We start from the raw sequence: 16105 nt of genomic DNA, 5'->3' as shown, positions 1-16105 counted from the left end.
AATGTGTGTGCGAAGCGCTGGAAGCGAATCCTTTCATAGCGAGTGACAGCCAGTGTTGCCAAGTCCGTGGTTTTCCCGCTTTCCACTGTTGCCGCGGGCTGTGTTTCATGTCCGCGGGTTGAAGCGATTGTGCAATTTTGCGGGTTTTGTTGTGAAAACCTGGCAACCCTGGCTCACCTCCTTATGAATATTAATCACGTTGCCTGCCGCTTCCAGGAGTGCAGCAGTTCAGCCTGAAAGCCCTCGCGCTACACATTTACGGTTTTGCGTCAGATATTTTCTTGTTGACCACCAGCATGGCGAAGAGAAAGTCACAAGTATGGATTCATTTCCAAAGAATGAATGATAATGAAGCAAAATGTGAAAAGTTAATAACATGCAAAGGAGGCTGCACTAGCAATTTGACAAAACATTTGCTACAACACAGAGTGCCTCAGGGCTTATACCAGATTTATAGTGTAAGGCCTATATATATATATATATATATATATATATATATATATATATATATATATATATATATATATATATATATATATATATATATATATATATATATATATATATATATATATATATGTATGTCAACCGTTGAGTCACCATGGTTTAGGTAAGCGTTTAGGCACAATTACCTTTGTAATGCTGAATTGCAATTTATTATTTACAAGTTCACTGAATAACTGAATTACTATTAAATTAATATACAACTAATTAATAAATATAACTAATAAATATAATTTATAACTTGGTTTTATTCAGAGACAGAGAGATAAAATGTAATAAGACAATTTCAGAGGTGTTCATTTGAAAAACAATGTGTTGCAAGAATGGCTTAATTAATACTGTAATATATGTACAGTTCAGGACTTTTTTGACATTGCCAACCTGTAAATTAATTTTAGAGCAAGTAATAAACACAAAATGGATTGTTTGAGTTGCGTATTGTGCCTTTTTCCTTTACCACTATTTGTGTAATAATTTTAATGGAACCGGAATCGGAACCGGAATCGTTAGGCGGAACCGAAACCGGAACCGGAACCGGAAAATTTCTCACGATTCCCAACCCTATTCATTAAATAACTTAATATGCATTTATTTTACAGTATATTTCAAGTAATATCACCATGATTTTACATTATTTTCTTTTCCAAATGTATAAATTTATAAAAGGCTTTGACATCCAAACGTAAGTGACACTGTATGTGTAATAATTAACAAGTAAACCTAAAACATAAACTTTTAATAAATTATTTTCTGTATATTCTTCTTTCCCTTTTTTGCTTTTCTCCTCTTCTTTAGCTTCTTTCCTTCTAATAAACTGGCATTTATATACTAAATATTGTTGGCTTGGTGCTTATGTTCCTAGATTCTTCCATCCTGATGTTCTGCAGCCCAGCAGAGTTGGAGCGGATCTCCTGTCGAAGAAAATCTCCAATACTCATACGACTAGTAAGTACAATCTCTAACATACACTAAAGGTCAAAAGTGTGGGGGATGTCTCTTTTGTGCTTACCAATACTGCATTTATTTGATTAAAAATACATTAAAAACAGTAATATTGTTACAATGTAGATAAGCTGTTCTCTATGTGAATATATAGTAAAGTGTAATTTATTCCTGTGATCAAAGCTGAATTTATCATCATTTTTCCAGTCTTCAGTGTCACATGACCCATCACTAATCATTCTCATATGAGGATCTGATGATCAACACACATTATTATGAGTATTATCAGTGTTGAAAACAGCTTCATATTTTGTAGAAGCCGTGATACATTTTATTTTTCAGGATTCTTTGATGAATAGAAAGTTCAAAAGAACAGCATTTATTTGAGATATAAACTTTTGTAAAGATTATAAATGTCTATATGTCTTTTACAAACGTCTTTACTGTCACTTTGTTTTGATCATTTAATGCGTCCTTGCTAAATAAAAATATGAATTTCTTTAAAAAGAAAATCTTATTGAACCCAAACTTTTGAACAGTAGTGTACACTACCATTTATAGGTTTGGGATCTGTTTGACGACAACAACAAAAAAAAAAAACTGCTACAGTTATATGAGATTAAATAGTAAAAAGTGCACATTATCATCTTTTGCCTGAAATATGAACTAATGCTAATCTTTCTCCTGTTACTTCCCTGTTTCTATCTCAGGATGCACAGCAAGGTTACTAGAGATCACGCCAGCTCCAGTTTGATCCAGCCTCACTCACGAAGACTTCAGATGATTGCAACTATAGATGGAAATGCAAAACTGCCAGATATTGTCCTTATATTGTAATCGTTGGCCCGGTTATACAGACAGCTCTTAGATTAAGCCAAGGTTAGGGCTTAGTTCAAATAGGACAATGTAAGTAGCTTTTTTTAAAATGTGCCTTAGAAAAAAAAAAACATTACTGGTGTGAATCTTGAGACAAAACAATGACACTGGCATATTTTAAGATATATCAGGTCAAGTTGCTTTCAGTTAAAGGGTTAGTTCACCCAAAAATGAAATTTCTTCCACAGTGACGTCAGTCACAGTCTTACGTCGTCGTGTTCTTTTTTTTAAAATGATGCGTAAGTGTGCATGTCCCGGATGTCCTAATCGCCAAAAAAGAACACGACGACGTAAGAATGTGACTGACAATATCTGGCAGTTTTGCATTTCCATCTATAGTTGCAATCATCTGAAGTCTTTGTGAGTGAGGTTTGTAGTCTGAGGGAGACGCACGCTGTAATCAAGCTGTTCTACATTGTTTGTATTGCTATTTTTTTTTTTAAAATGATGCGTAAGTGTGCATGTCCCGGATGTCCTAATCGCCAAAAAAGAACACGACGACGTAAGACTGTGACTGACGTCACTGTGGCGTCGTAACGCGGATTCAAACAAAACTGGAAGAGAAGACAATGCTTAATAAAGTCTTAGTTTTTGTTATTTTTGGACCAAAATGTATTGTCGACGCTTCAAAAGAGTCTAACTAACCAAATGATGTCACATATGGACTACTTTGATGATGTTTTCATTACCTTTCTGGACGTGGACAGCAAAGTGTGCATACACTTACATTCAAAGGACTGAAAGCCCTCGGACTAAATCTAAAATATCTTAAACTGTGTTCCGAGGATGAACGCAGGTCTTACAGGTGTGGAACAACATTGGGCTGAGTCATTAATGGAAGAAATTTCATTTTTGGGTGAACTAACCCTTTAAGCCAAACCCAATCAGAGTCATATTAAAAATGTCCTGGCTCTTCCAAACTTTATAATGGTAGTGAATGGCTGTTTCTGTTTTGAAGTCCATAAAAGTGCATCTATCCATCATAAAACACGGCTCTGGGCGGTCTGCCGGAAGCTAGATATTTTACTTTATAACATGTTAGATCTGGACATTTTTCTTACACAAACCCATTGATTCGCTTTAGAAGGCCTTGATTAACCCCTGGAGCCGTGTGGAGCACTTTCATAATGGATAGATGCACTTCTTTGAGCTTCAAGTTTTGGGCTGCCATTCACTGCCATTATAAAGCTTAGAAAAACCAGGATATGTTTTAATATAACTCTGATTGTATTTGTCTGAACTATCCCTTTAAGACAGCTCAAACATGCATTTTAGTCCGGTACTAGATTAAAGGGATAGTTCACCCAAAAATGTAAATCCTGTCATTAATTCCTCTCCCTCATGTCGTTCCAAACCCAAAAGGTCTATATGACATTCTTCTTTCAGACAAATGAAATCTAAAAAGTTATATTACAAAAGTCCTGGCTAATCCAAGCATTATTATAGCAGTAATAATTGCTCTGTTTTTGAAGTCCATAAAAAGTGCATCTGTCCATCATATAACTGCTCCACGCGGCTCTGGGGGGTTAATAAAGGCCTTCTGAAGCGAATCGGCGCATTTGTGTAAGAAAAATATCTATATTTAAAACTTTATCAAGTAAAGTTCCAGCCAATGTAGTGCGTTTATAAACGTGACATCTATGAAATAGTGAATGGCTATACAAAGACGATCAGGGGGACAGAAATGTCAGGTGTAATACCAGTTTTTTTCTGACCTTTGTCTAATTGACAGATTTAATTGATCTCATCTCTTGCTTTTAATTCAGTAATATATCAAATACACTGCTGAACAATAACCACTAACATCTATAATGTTTTCTCTATATGTTATGCCAATTTTATGATTAGTTTATGTACTACAAACACTTGTGCATTAAGTCCCCATGGATTTTATGCTTTGTAAAAAAAAAAAATATCACTGAATAAGGCAGAAAATATACAGTACCTATCAAAAGTTTGGAAACATGACAATTGTTAAATGTTTTTGAAGAAGTTTTCTGCTCACCAAGGCTGCATTTATTTAATAAAAAATGCAGTAAAAAAGTAATACAGTGAAATATTATCCCAATGTAAAGCAGCTGTGTGAATATATATAGTAAAAAAGAAAAAAATCTTTGTAATGTATTCCTGTGATCAAAGCTGAATTTATCATCATTACTCCAGTCTTCAGTGTCACATGATCTTTCAGAAATCATTCTAATATGTTCATTTGATGCTAAAGAAACATTTATGATTATTATCAATGTTGAAAACAGTTGTGCTGCTTCATTTTTGTGGAAATCATGAAACTATTCAAACATTTGTGGTAAGATATAAAAAGAGAAATTAATACTTTTATTTATCAAACATGCATTAAATTGATCAAGTGGCATTTATAATATAACAAAAGATTTATACATGCTTTATTCAATGCAAATAAAAGCTGTTTATTTAACTTTCTATTCATTAAAAAATCCTGAAAAATAAAATGCTTCATGGTTTGCACAGCTGTTTTCAACAATGATTATAATCCTAAATGTTTCCTTTTCATCAAATGATCATATTAGAATGATTTCAGAAGGATCATGTGACACTGAAGACTGGAGTAATGATGCTGAAAATTCAACTTTGATCACTGGAATAAATTACACTTTACTATATCATTACAAATTAAAACAACTGAATATAATATATATGTGAATATATTTCGCAATATTAATGTTTATTAAATAAATGCAGCCTTGACAAGCAGAAGATACTAAACATTAAAAAGCCTGTCAGTTAACACTGCATTATTCATATTCTTTATTGTCAATAAATACCTTGAAATGGCTGGAAAAACACAAACCATATATTGTCGCAATCGTGTTTGTTGTCACGTTTCGTCAGTCATAGCGATTATTTTTATTCAGCTGCTGCTACACAGTGTTGCCAACTCTCGCGAGACAAATTAGCAACCGCAGCTTCAAAAACAAGCCCAATATTATTACATTATTTATTATCATCAATATTATTTATAATAAATATTTTTTATTTTTCAATAAATGGGCCTGCAACATATTACACTGAAACCTTTCGGAGTTTGAAAAGCAAAAACAGATGTTATTTTACAAAAATTATCAAATTGCAATAATAAGGACACTCAATATCCTCCGATCAGCTGTGAACAGAAGAGGTTTGGAGATGGAAAAAGAGAAAAAGTGACAAGAAGGCCAATTATGGTAACCCATAGTCGGAGTTAATGCACACATATTATGGGCAGTGAGTAGTGAACACACACTGCAAAACCTTGTAAAAGATAAGCCCTACATCTCAATGTGCATATACTATCTGCCCTAAATAGTATTGAAAATTACTAATGTCACATACTATTTATTATTATACGATTGATAGTATGCACACTGGGACACAGACAAGCACTAAGGGAGCGCTGCAATATAGCCACATATTTATAATAAAATAAATTCGAACCATATAGGCAACCTACTGTTATTATTAGTTTACTTTTTTTTAATAATAGCCTGTAATTTTAAATGCATTACAAAAATATATTTTTTAATTAAATTAGCTGCCTCTCCTCCCTGTTTCCTCTCCATCTCTGTACATCTCTGCTGGTGGCATGGTGTGTAAAAATGTATACGTCTATTTAAGTCTACTAACTATCATTACGTGCATTTATAACGTCACATGCCTGCACGTTGAACGCGATTTCTCTTCAATGAGGGGGAGAAGGAGGCAGGATGTATGAGGACGGATCAGGCACGTGCGGGGGGGGGGGGGGGGGGGGGGGCTTTGGGTGCTCGAGCCCCTGCCCTTTTTCAAAATGAATCAAAAGTGCCCCTCTCAGACAAATATCAATGATACTATTGTGGTCAATAAAACTAAATAAATGTGATTATTATAACATGACAATGCATACAATAGTAACGAACGGCTCAAAAGTCGGACAATTTCTGTTGAGGCGTTGCCATAACGCGTTGCTATGGGTTGCGTGCGTTTTGATTGACAGCTGATTTTCCTCTGTTCGGAAGCGGCTCTCAAGCCAAATATGGTCCTTTCAGAGAGTGTGTGGCCTCAGGGGAAAAAGTAAACCAATATTTTTTTTTCATCCATAATCAGAGCTAATGTGTTGATTTAATTACAAAGCTATATATGAGCTATTTATTTTAAAGTATTACACAATTCACCAATGCCCGTTTGTCATGTATATACACCAACCAATCGTGATCTGGCAAAGCAAGTTCAAATTCCATTGGGCGATGTGAAGCGGTAATTTTCTGTTCTTATTCATAAATCGGCTGAAAATTACATGGACAGACGAACTAACGTTTGTGGAACAATTTCCTGCGGTTTGGCTCATTTTATAAATTGCATCACTGACAAAATGGATTTTAACAGACAACAAACAAATCCCTGCACAAAACCACAGCAGCAAAAGTCGCATTAATGGTAAGTAGTGTTAAATTCACTTGTGTTTATGTAGCCTATATTGATACATCGTTTACTATTTCATGAAACTATCAAAGTTAACAAAACCCAAGTGCCACCGGCACCTACAGGCCTATTAAGTGAAGTGTGGCGAAATGGTTACGTGAAAGGACTTTATTATATTACCATTTTTGAATATTATGCAGCATTATGAAATAAGTCTCTTATGTTCATCAAGCCTGCATTTATTTGATAAAAAACAGCAATATTGCGAAATATATTAAATAATGGTTTTCTATTTTAAAATAATTTAAAATATAATTTATTCCTGTGATCACAGCTGTATTTTCAGCATCATTACTCCACTCTTTAGTGTCACATGATCATTCAGAAATTCTAATATGAGGATTTAATGTCAATGATGGAAACTGTGATAAATGCAGGCTTGATGAGCGATATACACACACACACATATATATATATATACACACACACACATACATATATATATATATATATATATATATATATATAATGTATATATATATATATTGCTCCTTTTTTACATTTGAGCCCCTGCCCCTGACGAACTCTCTGCACGGCCCTGGGACGGATTACTACAGCACTTGTATCTTTGCACTGAATGGCTTTTAGCTGTGAGAAGACAGTGTCAGGCAATGTTTTGGACAAAACAGTGACCATAAATGTAAAGAAACGAAGTTGCTTATATTTTCCTAACAAGCAACCACATTTTTTTAAATAAGCCCAAAAAACCGCAACCCGTGATTTTTGAACGCGACTTGCCAAAAAAAGAAGCCCAAAGTCGCGTGTTATACGCGGACTTTGCAACTATACTGCTACAGCGCTGAATGCCTTTGGAACGTGACAGGGTTTTACTTCTACGAATCAGTTTTGTGTTTTCTGTGAGAGCGCACCCTCCGGCTTCGAGTATGAATTGGAGTGTTGCACGAGAGTGTTAGCATAGTGTTCAGATCGCCTCATTTTTGGATACGAATAAAATGTCAGGTCATGTATAGATTATTTTGTGTCTTTGAATTTAAATCTACATGTATTTACGTTGTCTTCTACGTGAACGAACTTGCTTGTGTAACAGAAGTAGGCCAGTAAGGCTGTGTTCACACTGCAGGGCTTAATGCTCAATTCCGATTTTTTGAAAAAAATGCGATTTTTTTTGCAAGGCCGTTCACATTTCCAATTAAATGCGACCTTTTGTGATCTCCTGTGTGGACGTGAAATGACCCAGAAGTGACCCGCATGCGCAGAAGAGAACTCAACGGTCAACGACGTCACTTGTTGTTTACGGAAGTAGCCAAATATGGGTGTCAGCATTGGAGTTCGTTTAGCTTTATTAAAGTTATTTTCGCAACGGAGCCAGCACCATTACAACCTTCTCATGTTAAGAAGAAAATTAAAAAAGAGGAGGAGAGCAAGGTTTTTGGCCATGGCGTTTTGTGGAGCAGTTGTAGCAACGTCGGTACAGAGAAACGTGTGTGTGCGGAGTCGCAGCCAGGAGTGGTGGGAGACTGATGTGAGTGGCTTTACTGATACCGAATTCGTCAGTAACTTCAGAATGACCAGATCCACCTTCAATTATGTTTGCGAGCGCCTTCAACTAACTTTGTCACGGGAAGAGACACGTCTGCGGCGGCCCATAACAGTGCAGAAACGCGCTGGAGTTGGAGTGTATTGGCTAGCAACAGGTGCGTACTTCTTCTTTTATTGGCGGTTAGCAACTATTTCTTGTGCATTACCGCCACCACTGGACTGGAGTAAGGAACGGGAGTTACAATGATGACGTTTGTCGCGTATCATCGGCGTGCGGGTCGGATACATGTGACCTGGCAGTTCAGACTGAAGACGCATTTCAAAAGATCGGATATGTATCGGATTTGGACCACATACCCAAGTGGCCTGGGTCGCATTTGAAAAGATGGGATCTGTGTCGTTCAGACTGTCATGAAAAGATCAGATACAGGTCGCATAAGGGCAAAAAAATCGGAATTGGGTCGTTTCAGCCTGCAGTGTGAACGCAGCCTAAGAGCGGTGCGACTAGACGCCGGTTCGAATCCCGCCCGGAGCGGGTCGACTAGGACCGGTGCGACCCGGTAAAAGTGCGGGGGACGAATGTACTTTTTATTAACAGTGCGGGGGACATATTCATGATGGCTTCACACCTATTTTCAAAATAACACGAGTAAATATCGCTTTTAAATTGTAACTTGAGACATTCGATTATATATTACTATAATTTACTTTTATACTTTCTGTGTGTTTGTATAATCTAAAATGGTATTCGTAAATGTATTTTGTATGAATAATAAAGCAATTTTTACTGAATGTGATGTGTTTAATAAATTATTACCTATACAGACTTTATTTATTGTAATTAAGTACTATGAGATTTTTAAATCATCTAGTAGAAAATGTGTTTTTGTAATCTATAACGTCATTTCAATGGTAGGTAGGCAAATCAATTATATATATTTTATGTTGAATATGTGTTAATTCTATTACGTCGTTTCAACTAATGGAAATCAACATCGTTTCAACGTTAGGTAAGCAAACCAGTTGCATCGATTTTATGTTAGTTTTGAATGGCGTTTCTGACGTTGGTTCAACATTACTTCGATGAGCAAAACGATGCCGGATCGACGTCGGAGATCAACGTCGTTTCGATGTCACGAGAAACGTCGATTCTATGTTGATTCAATGTCAGTTTGCTATCTGGGTGATGATTGGCTGTTTTCATAGGCTGAACCCATAAACTCATATTTCATTGTTCAACTCAAAGCAACATGAAAGGAACGAGGGCCAATCACGGGCAGGCAAATATAAGCCCCGCCTACCGCTTTATGTTTGAAGGAAACCCACTCGATCTTGTTTCCTTTGTTCATGTCCCGCTCTTTTTGCTTTAATACAAGTTTGAAAAGACTAATATTCTGTAGGATAGTGTATTTTGAAAACTCATTTTAGAATAAAGTAATAAGATCCCTTTTAAAAATAGATTTTGTAACATTTAATTTTTCCCCAATTTTAACGTTTTTCTTGATTCTGTAAATTACTGAATTGCAATAGTTTTTTCTCTGAAATACACGTTAGAACTCAAAAGCAAAGAGCTGATTTCAATGCAATTATTCAGCATTAAAACACCTTAGAACATTAAGTTATTTGATGAAACGCCAATATTTTCTTTGCAGGAATATCACATTTATGTTATTTATTCAGATTGTTTATTTAAAATATAACCATAGGAATCCGGACCAATTTCTCCTTATATAACTATGGGGCGTATATAAAAGATTTAGTGGACCACTTGTATCATCTGCAGTTGTTTATGAAAAACAACCCCTCGGTGTGAAAGATCGGTAATTGTACATAGGGCATTTATTTCCCTTTTTGAAAAAAAAATCCATATTACCAACATTGTTGTGACATGACTCTTTGAGTGAGGGAGTGTGTGGCTCTTAAAAGAGCCGTTGGGTTTGTGGTTTCTCTGGCGTTTATCCGCCGAAGCCGTACAGGGTGCGTCCCTGCCGCTTCAGCGCGTACACAACATCCATGGCGGTGACGGTCTTTCTCTTGGCGTGCTCGGTGTAGGTCACGGCATCGCGGATCACGTTCTCCAGAAACACCTTCAACACTCCGCGGGTCTCCTCGTAGATCAGACCGGAGATGCGCTTGACCCCGCCGCGGCGAGCCAGACGACGGATGGCGGGTTTGGTGATTCCTTGGATGTTATCGCGCAAAACTTTACGGTGACGCTTAGCGCCTCCTTTACCGAGCCCTTTCCCGCCTTTGCCTCTTCCAGACATGATTAACTATGACCACTTCAGTCTGTCGAGAAAAAACAGAAAATATAGAGCAAAAACGCTGCAAGGAGGCTTTTTATATTGGTCTACAGGACCTGAAGGAAACCAGCGCCGCTCAACACGCCCCGCCCCGCCCCTCGATATAGTTCACCACAAAACATGTGATTTAACTCTTAACACTGATCTCACGAGGCCTGTCCTTTGTTTAATAATATATATAAAACAAGTTTTTATAAGATTTATTTAAGGAAGATGATATTAGTCGAAGATAATTATTTTATATATAGAGATACTGAGTGAAAATTAATATACTCAATGCATTAATTGTATATAACAGTATATTTGTATGTGACATGTCAGGTATATTTATAGAGTAAGAATGATTCCAGGTCTCTTTGATCTACACTGTATGTCTCCCTTTAGCTGAACTTGCTCCATAAAAGTCATCTTTTCTTTGACCTTAATCATCCCATAAAAGTTTCAGAACAGCCCATGCACTTTTAATGCCTGTTCACACCGGGACGATTTTCGCATGCGTTTATCGCCGACGTTTAAAGCCTTGTTTATACTTTCGCCTGGCTCCGCGCGCTCCGCCCCAACCGGACGATGCGTTTATACTTGAGGCGCCTACCGCTGTGCTATTCTTTGAAACGACAGAGGGCGACACGGAGTAATAATTCTATAAACCATCATGAAAAAGCGTCAAGAAGAAGGGGGTGATACATGAAGGACAATGATAACGTTACATTTTACTGGTTTGATAGATTATTTCCACTCTCAGCAAAATGACTTTATAAATAACAGAAAAGTGCTCTTGATCAGATAAAGTGGGTGGCTCTAAAGAGAGCCTTTGGGTTGCTAAAACAGCATTTCATCCGTTATTTGGATTTGGCGGCCTTCTCCGTCTTCTTGGGCAGCAGCACCGCCTGGATGTTGGGCAGCACGCCGCCCTGAGCGATGGTCACTCCGCCCAGAAGTTTGTTCAGCTCCTCGTCGTTGCGCACCGCCAGCTGCAGGTGACGGGGGATGATGCGGGTCTTCTTGTTGTCCCGAGCGGCGTTTCCAGCCAGCTCCAGGATCTCAGCGGTGAGATACTCGAGCACAGCGGCCAGATAAACCGGAGCACCGGCACCGACGCGCTGAGCGTAGTTTCCTTTGCGGAGAAGCCTGTGGACACGGCCGACGGGGAACTGCAGTCCCGCCCTGGAGGAGCGAGTCTTAGCCTTTGCTCGGGCTTTGCCGCCAGTTTTGCCTCTTCCGCTCATTTTTTTTTTTTCAATCACCTCAGTTGAAACTAAGAGAATAAAAGTATGTGCCTCCACACACCGTCTTTATACGAGAGTGCCAGTCGCTCATTGGTTTAGAGTCTGAAGAGATTTCAACCAATCACTGAACTTCCCTCCAAAGCGCAACATTTATAAATAAATGTATATAAGTGCATTACAGATGGTAAGGGAATTATATCCTTTAATATAAATTTATTATATTAATATAATATTAATAATATTATTAATTCTGTGTGCAGTTAATATGTGTAAACACATTTGAACCAAAATGGTGAAATTTAAACAAGCTTTTCAAATAATTTACTTCACTCTCGATGTGTTACTGGGGTTCGACACGCACACTTTAACATGGGATATGGATATTAATCGCTGTTTCTAGTGCTACACCTTTCACACACTGTATATTTTGGACATATTCATCTCCTGATACTGTAGTTTTATAGTCCTTTTGTAATATTGTAGTTTTATCACTGCCTTTATTGTGTGTGATTGAGTCACAATCCTCCAGCAGTGTCGAGTGAATATATTCTGTCTGTACTGAGTTATAAAACATCCCATTTGGACTGTAATCATCAATGATGATTGAAATAATTGAAACAAGCTTTTGGAATAATGTACTTCACTATCAGTGTTACTGGGGTTTGACGGGCACACTTTAACATGGAATATGATATCTATTATTATTATTATATATATTCTGATACTGTAGTTGTAAATTCTATTGTAATATCAGTTTTATCACTGCATTTATTGTGTGTGGTGTTGTTTGTGTCAAGTGTGTCTGTTCTGTGTTGTTTTATGGATAAAATGTTTTAGTGATACAAGACATATTTAATCTGGTCATTTATTTCAGTATTTTATAGTTTATATATGCACGAGTATAAGTGGCTGCAAGTCACATCTAGGCTGTTTATTTTCACAATTCACAGAAATCATTTAAATACACAAGATTTGCTCTTTCTCAGAGTTGGTGGGTGGCTCTTAAAAGAGCCGTTGGGGAACAAACTTAATTTGTTTGTACTTCTAAAGATTTACCTCTTTTTGGGAGCTGCCCTTTTAGGCTTGGCGGCTTTAGGCTTCGCCGTCTTGGGTTTCGCTGCCTTGGCTTTTTTGGGGCTCTTGGCGGCTTTCTTAGCGGCTGCTGGCTTCTTTGCCTTCTTGGGGCTCTTCGTCGCCTTCTTAGCGGCTGTGGCGGCGGGTTTCTTGGCCTTCTTGGGCGATTTCTTGGCGGCGGCTTTGGGCTTCTTTGGGCTCTTCGTCGCCTTCTTGGCGGCGGCGGGTTTCTTGACCGCGGGCTTCTTCACTTTAGGAGCCGCTTTCTTGGCCACGGGCTTCTTCTTGGTCTCGGCTTGCTGCTTGTTGAGCTTGAATGAGCCCGAGGCGCCGGTCCCTTTGACCTGCACCAAGGTGCCTTTAGTCACCAGGCTCTTGATGGCGATCTTGACGCGGGAGTTGTTCTTCTCCACGTCGTAGCCGCCGGCGGCGATCGCTTTCTTCAGGGCGGCGAGGGACACGCCGCTCCTCTCCTTGGATGCGGACACAGCTTTGACGATGAGCTCGCCGACGCCTGGACCCGCTTTCTTGGCTTTCGCCGCGGACTTCTTCTTGGGCGCTTTGGCCGGGGCGGCAGCAGCCGGGGCTGGGGCGGTTTCTGCCATCTCTCTCTGATCGGATCTAAAGTCTGTAAAAGCGCTGTCTGGGTTCAGCAATGACTGGCGCTCGCGCGGCGCTGCGCTCTTCAATAACACATGAGAACCTTATAGACTCAACCTGCCCGCTCGGTGTCTGTGCGCGTCCACGAGCCCCTCACGCGTGTGTTTTCTTCTCTCACATTTGGGGCAAAACTGAAGCGGTAAAATAGTTTGTCACCGTCAAAACAAAGTGAACACCGAGCAGAGGCTCTGAGCTTTCATTAGAGACTAAAACACGCGAAGAGGAAAAGTTTCTTTCGCCTCCATCAGATCAAACCCAAGGCGAGCATCAGCCACGGGGGAAAGCCGCGTGTGAATCTGATGGATAGTTTAAGTGTAAATGCGGATAAAAGCCCAAACGCGTCTCTGTGTGTTCAGCAGACAGTCTGAAAGAGACTTTAATGAAATCAGCCTCAGTGAGGGCGTGAGGAGGCTTTCATACAGCTGCTGTTTTGGGCGGCTTGAAGCACACGAACATCTGGAGGATCCGAGTCTCTCTGGGACTCTCACGTCTGGCCAGCAGATGATCTGTCCTTATAATAACAATAATCATAATAATAAATACACATGATCACTCAAGTGTTAATGTTTGAACTAAATCATCATATTTGTTTCTCCTCATCTCTCATTCATCTCAGTTTTCGGCATGTGAATGAGGATTGTGTTAAAGCTCATGTGAATGAGTTGTTCATGCACTTACAGCAAGAACTTATTTTTCTCACGCTTTCCTATTTCCCTCCTTGTGCTAACTTGTACTTTTCTGGACAATGTTTGAAACTTACTAGCATTTCTTATGTCATTGCATCCTGATCATTTGTACGTCTCTTTGGATAAAAGTGTCTTCTAAATGAAGAAATATAAATAATAAATATCGTCGTATCATTTGCAGTATATGTTTGATATTTTTGCTCAGATGTTGTGGTTTAGTCAGAATATAGTTCAGCTCTAACCCTGAACAAACACACAGATCAAGAGAATGAGTGTGTTCAGGGTTACACCGCTGGGATTGGCGGCTCATTCCTGGGATTTGGTGCCTTTTGCCTTCATAAAATGTAGAAAATCAAACTAATTTTTTTTTTTTAAATAAACGTTCAATGATTCTTTTATTATATCCATAACCTGAATAATCAAGGATAATCAAAATAAATATCTCTTTCTCTGCTTTCATATGTAATCTAGAGATTATTGTAATTCTGTGTGATTTCATACCTTTATATATTTAGGTTGAGGATGATTTTGTAGTATTAAAACTAGTCTCCCCAGATGCTCTGGGTTGACCTCCATGCATGGCTCCCTCTCGCGATAGTTATGACGGAGTCGTTGTTTGGGTATTGAGTGTTCTCTTGATAAGCGGTCATAATCCCCTGACATTAACTAGAGTGTGATGCCCTAGTGCTTGTATGTGTGTGCATCTTTACAAGTTCTGTGCAGGTTTGTTGGAGCTCTCTGATAGGGGTCTGACCCCCCTCACGACAGGCAGGCGCCCTTTACGATGTCCGAGGCCAATCTTACCCTTGTGGGATTGATGTTGTGACGAGCATCCCGACTAAACTACGCCATTCCGGCATATCTATACATGTGTGACAAATGTTTAGACTTTTAGGTCTCCGTAGCGAATTAAGGCTTAGGCCATCTGTTATTGTTGATGTAATCAATGTCCTTGTAACCAGTATAACTGGTGGGGAAAAATTCTCTGTGAGTTAGAGTCTGGCCTGCGATTCCACTAGAGACTCTGACGCTGGCTTCTGCTGATGAAACTGCAAACTATTCTTCAGTAAATTTCTTTAATTAATCGAACTCTTGACTCCTGGTCTTCATTCAACATATCTGGTCTCTGGGTCTAAAACTGTGTCCCCAACAGTCTGTTCTATACTGTTTTATTGTTTTATACCCCATGCCTGGCTTATGTGACACTTACCCAGCAGTATCAGTTGTGGACTTGCAGGGTGTACTCAACATCTAGCCTAGAAATCTAGACGCACCCTAGCGGCAGAACTTTTATTTTGCCGCGAGTGTAGTCTAGCAACTCTCGGTAGACCTCAGAGCTGGAAAAACCAAACTCTGGTCAGGCCAATCACAGCGTGTGTAGAGTCGATGGGCGGGCTTAACATACTGACGGAGCGGAGTTGCGGAGGTTCTGCGTGCTACAGGTCTTTCAAATCGGTTTTGGCCGCTACTCTGGAAGACTTGGAGTTAAGCTTTTCTTTGAGGAAAGAACAAAGAACGGCACTGAAGTCATTCGTAAGAAAGGAAGATGTGTTCGAAGTTTAATCTATCAACTAACGTTAGCTCCGCGTCGGTTGGTTGTGGCGGTCTTTGCGCTATCAATGCCACATAGAATTAAGGCAGTTCTGAAGGCAAAATAGGGTCAAACACAGTATTAGTATGGTGTTCCTAAGAATCCTTTAGGTGAGTGTATGTGTGACACTTGATGGCTGAAAACGTAGAAAAAGTTAGTGTGCAGTCATGGAAATCACACTTAGCATTTGGCAAAACACTTTGTAACTAGCATAGGCTGCATTGCTGCAGGTCTTAGCACATATGTTGCAGGTTATCATTTTTATACTAC

General features: G+C 38.8%; 3 protein-coding genes across 3 annotated transcripts; all 3 read right to left on the bottom strand.

Annotated features, from left to right (window-relative positions):
* Positions 1 to 10250: 10250 nt before the first annotated feature.
* On the bottom strand, positions 10251 to 10562 carry LOC307121865 (histone H4; the record flags this gene model as incomplete). The annotated part of the gene is made up of 1 exon (XM_079809622.1): positions 10251 to 10562. One exon carries the CDS (start codon positions 10560 to 10562, stop codon positions 10251 to 10253), a length of 312 nt encoding a protein of 103 aa, XP_079665748.1.
* A 731-nt stretch (positions 10563 to 11293) lies between these two features.
* LOC307121850 (histone H2A) lies at positions 11294 to 11824 on the bottom strand (the record flags this gene model as incomplete). Its single annotated transcript, XM_079809608.1, has 1 exon — positions 11294 to 11824. One exon carries the CDS (start codon positions 11822 to 11824, stop codon positions 11438 to 11440), a length of 387 nt encoding a protein of 128 aa, XP_079665734.1. The 3' UTR covers positions 11294 to 11437.
* A 1052-nt stretch (positions 11825 to 12876) lies between these two features.
* Positions 12877 to 13503, bottom strand: LOC307121842 (histone H1-like; the record flags this gene model as incomplete). The annotated part of the gene is made up of 1 exon (XM_079809601.1): positions 12877 to 13503. One exon carries the CDS (start codon positions 13501 to 13503, stop codon positions 12877 to 12879), a length of 627 nt encoding a protein of 208 aa, XP_079665727.1.
* Between the last annotated feature and the right edge of the window lie 2602 nt (positions 13504 to 16105).

The sequence above is a fragment of the Gobio gobio genome (genome assembly GCF_949357685.1).
Source record: "Gobio gobio genome assembly, chromosome: 25".
In the NCBI taxonomy this organism is placed as follows: domain Eukaryota; kingdom Metazoa; phylum Chordata; class Actinopteri; order Cypriniformes; family Gobionidae; genus Gobio; species Gobio gobio.
The sequence above is the reverse complement of the archived record's forward strand: the minus strand, read 5'-3'. Positions and strand labels throughout refer to the sequence as shown.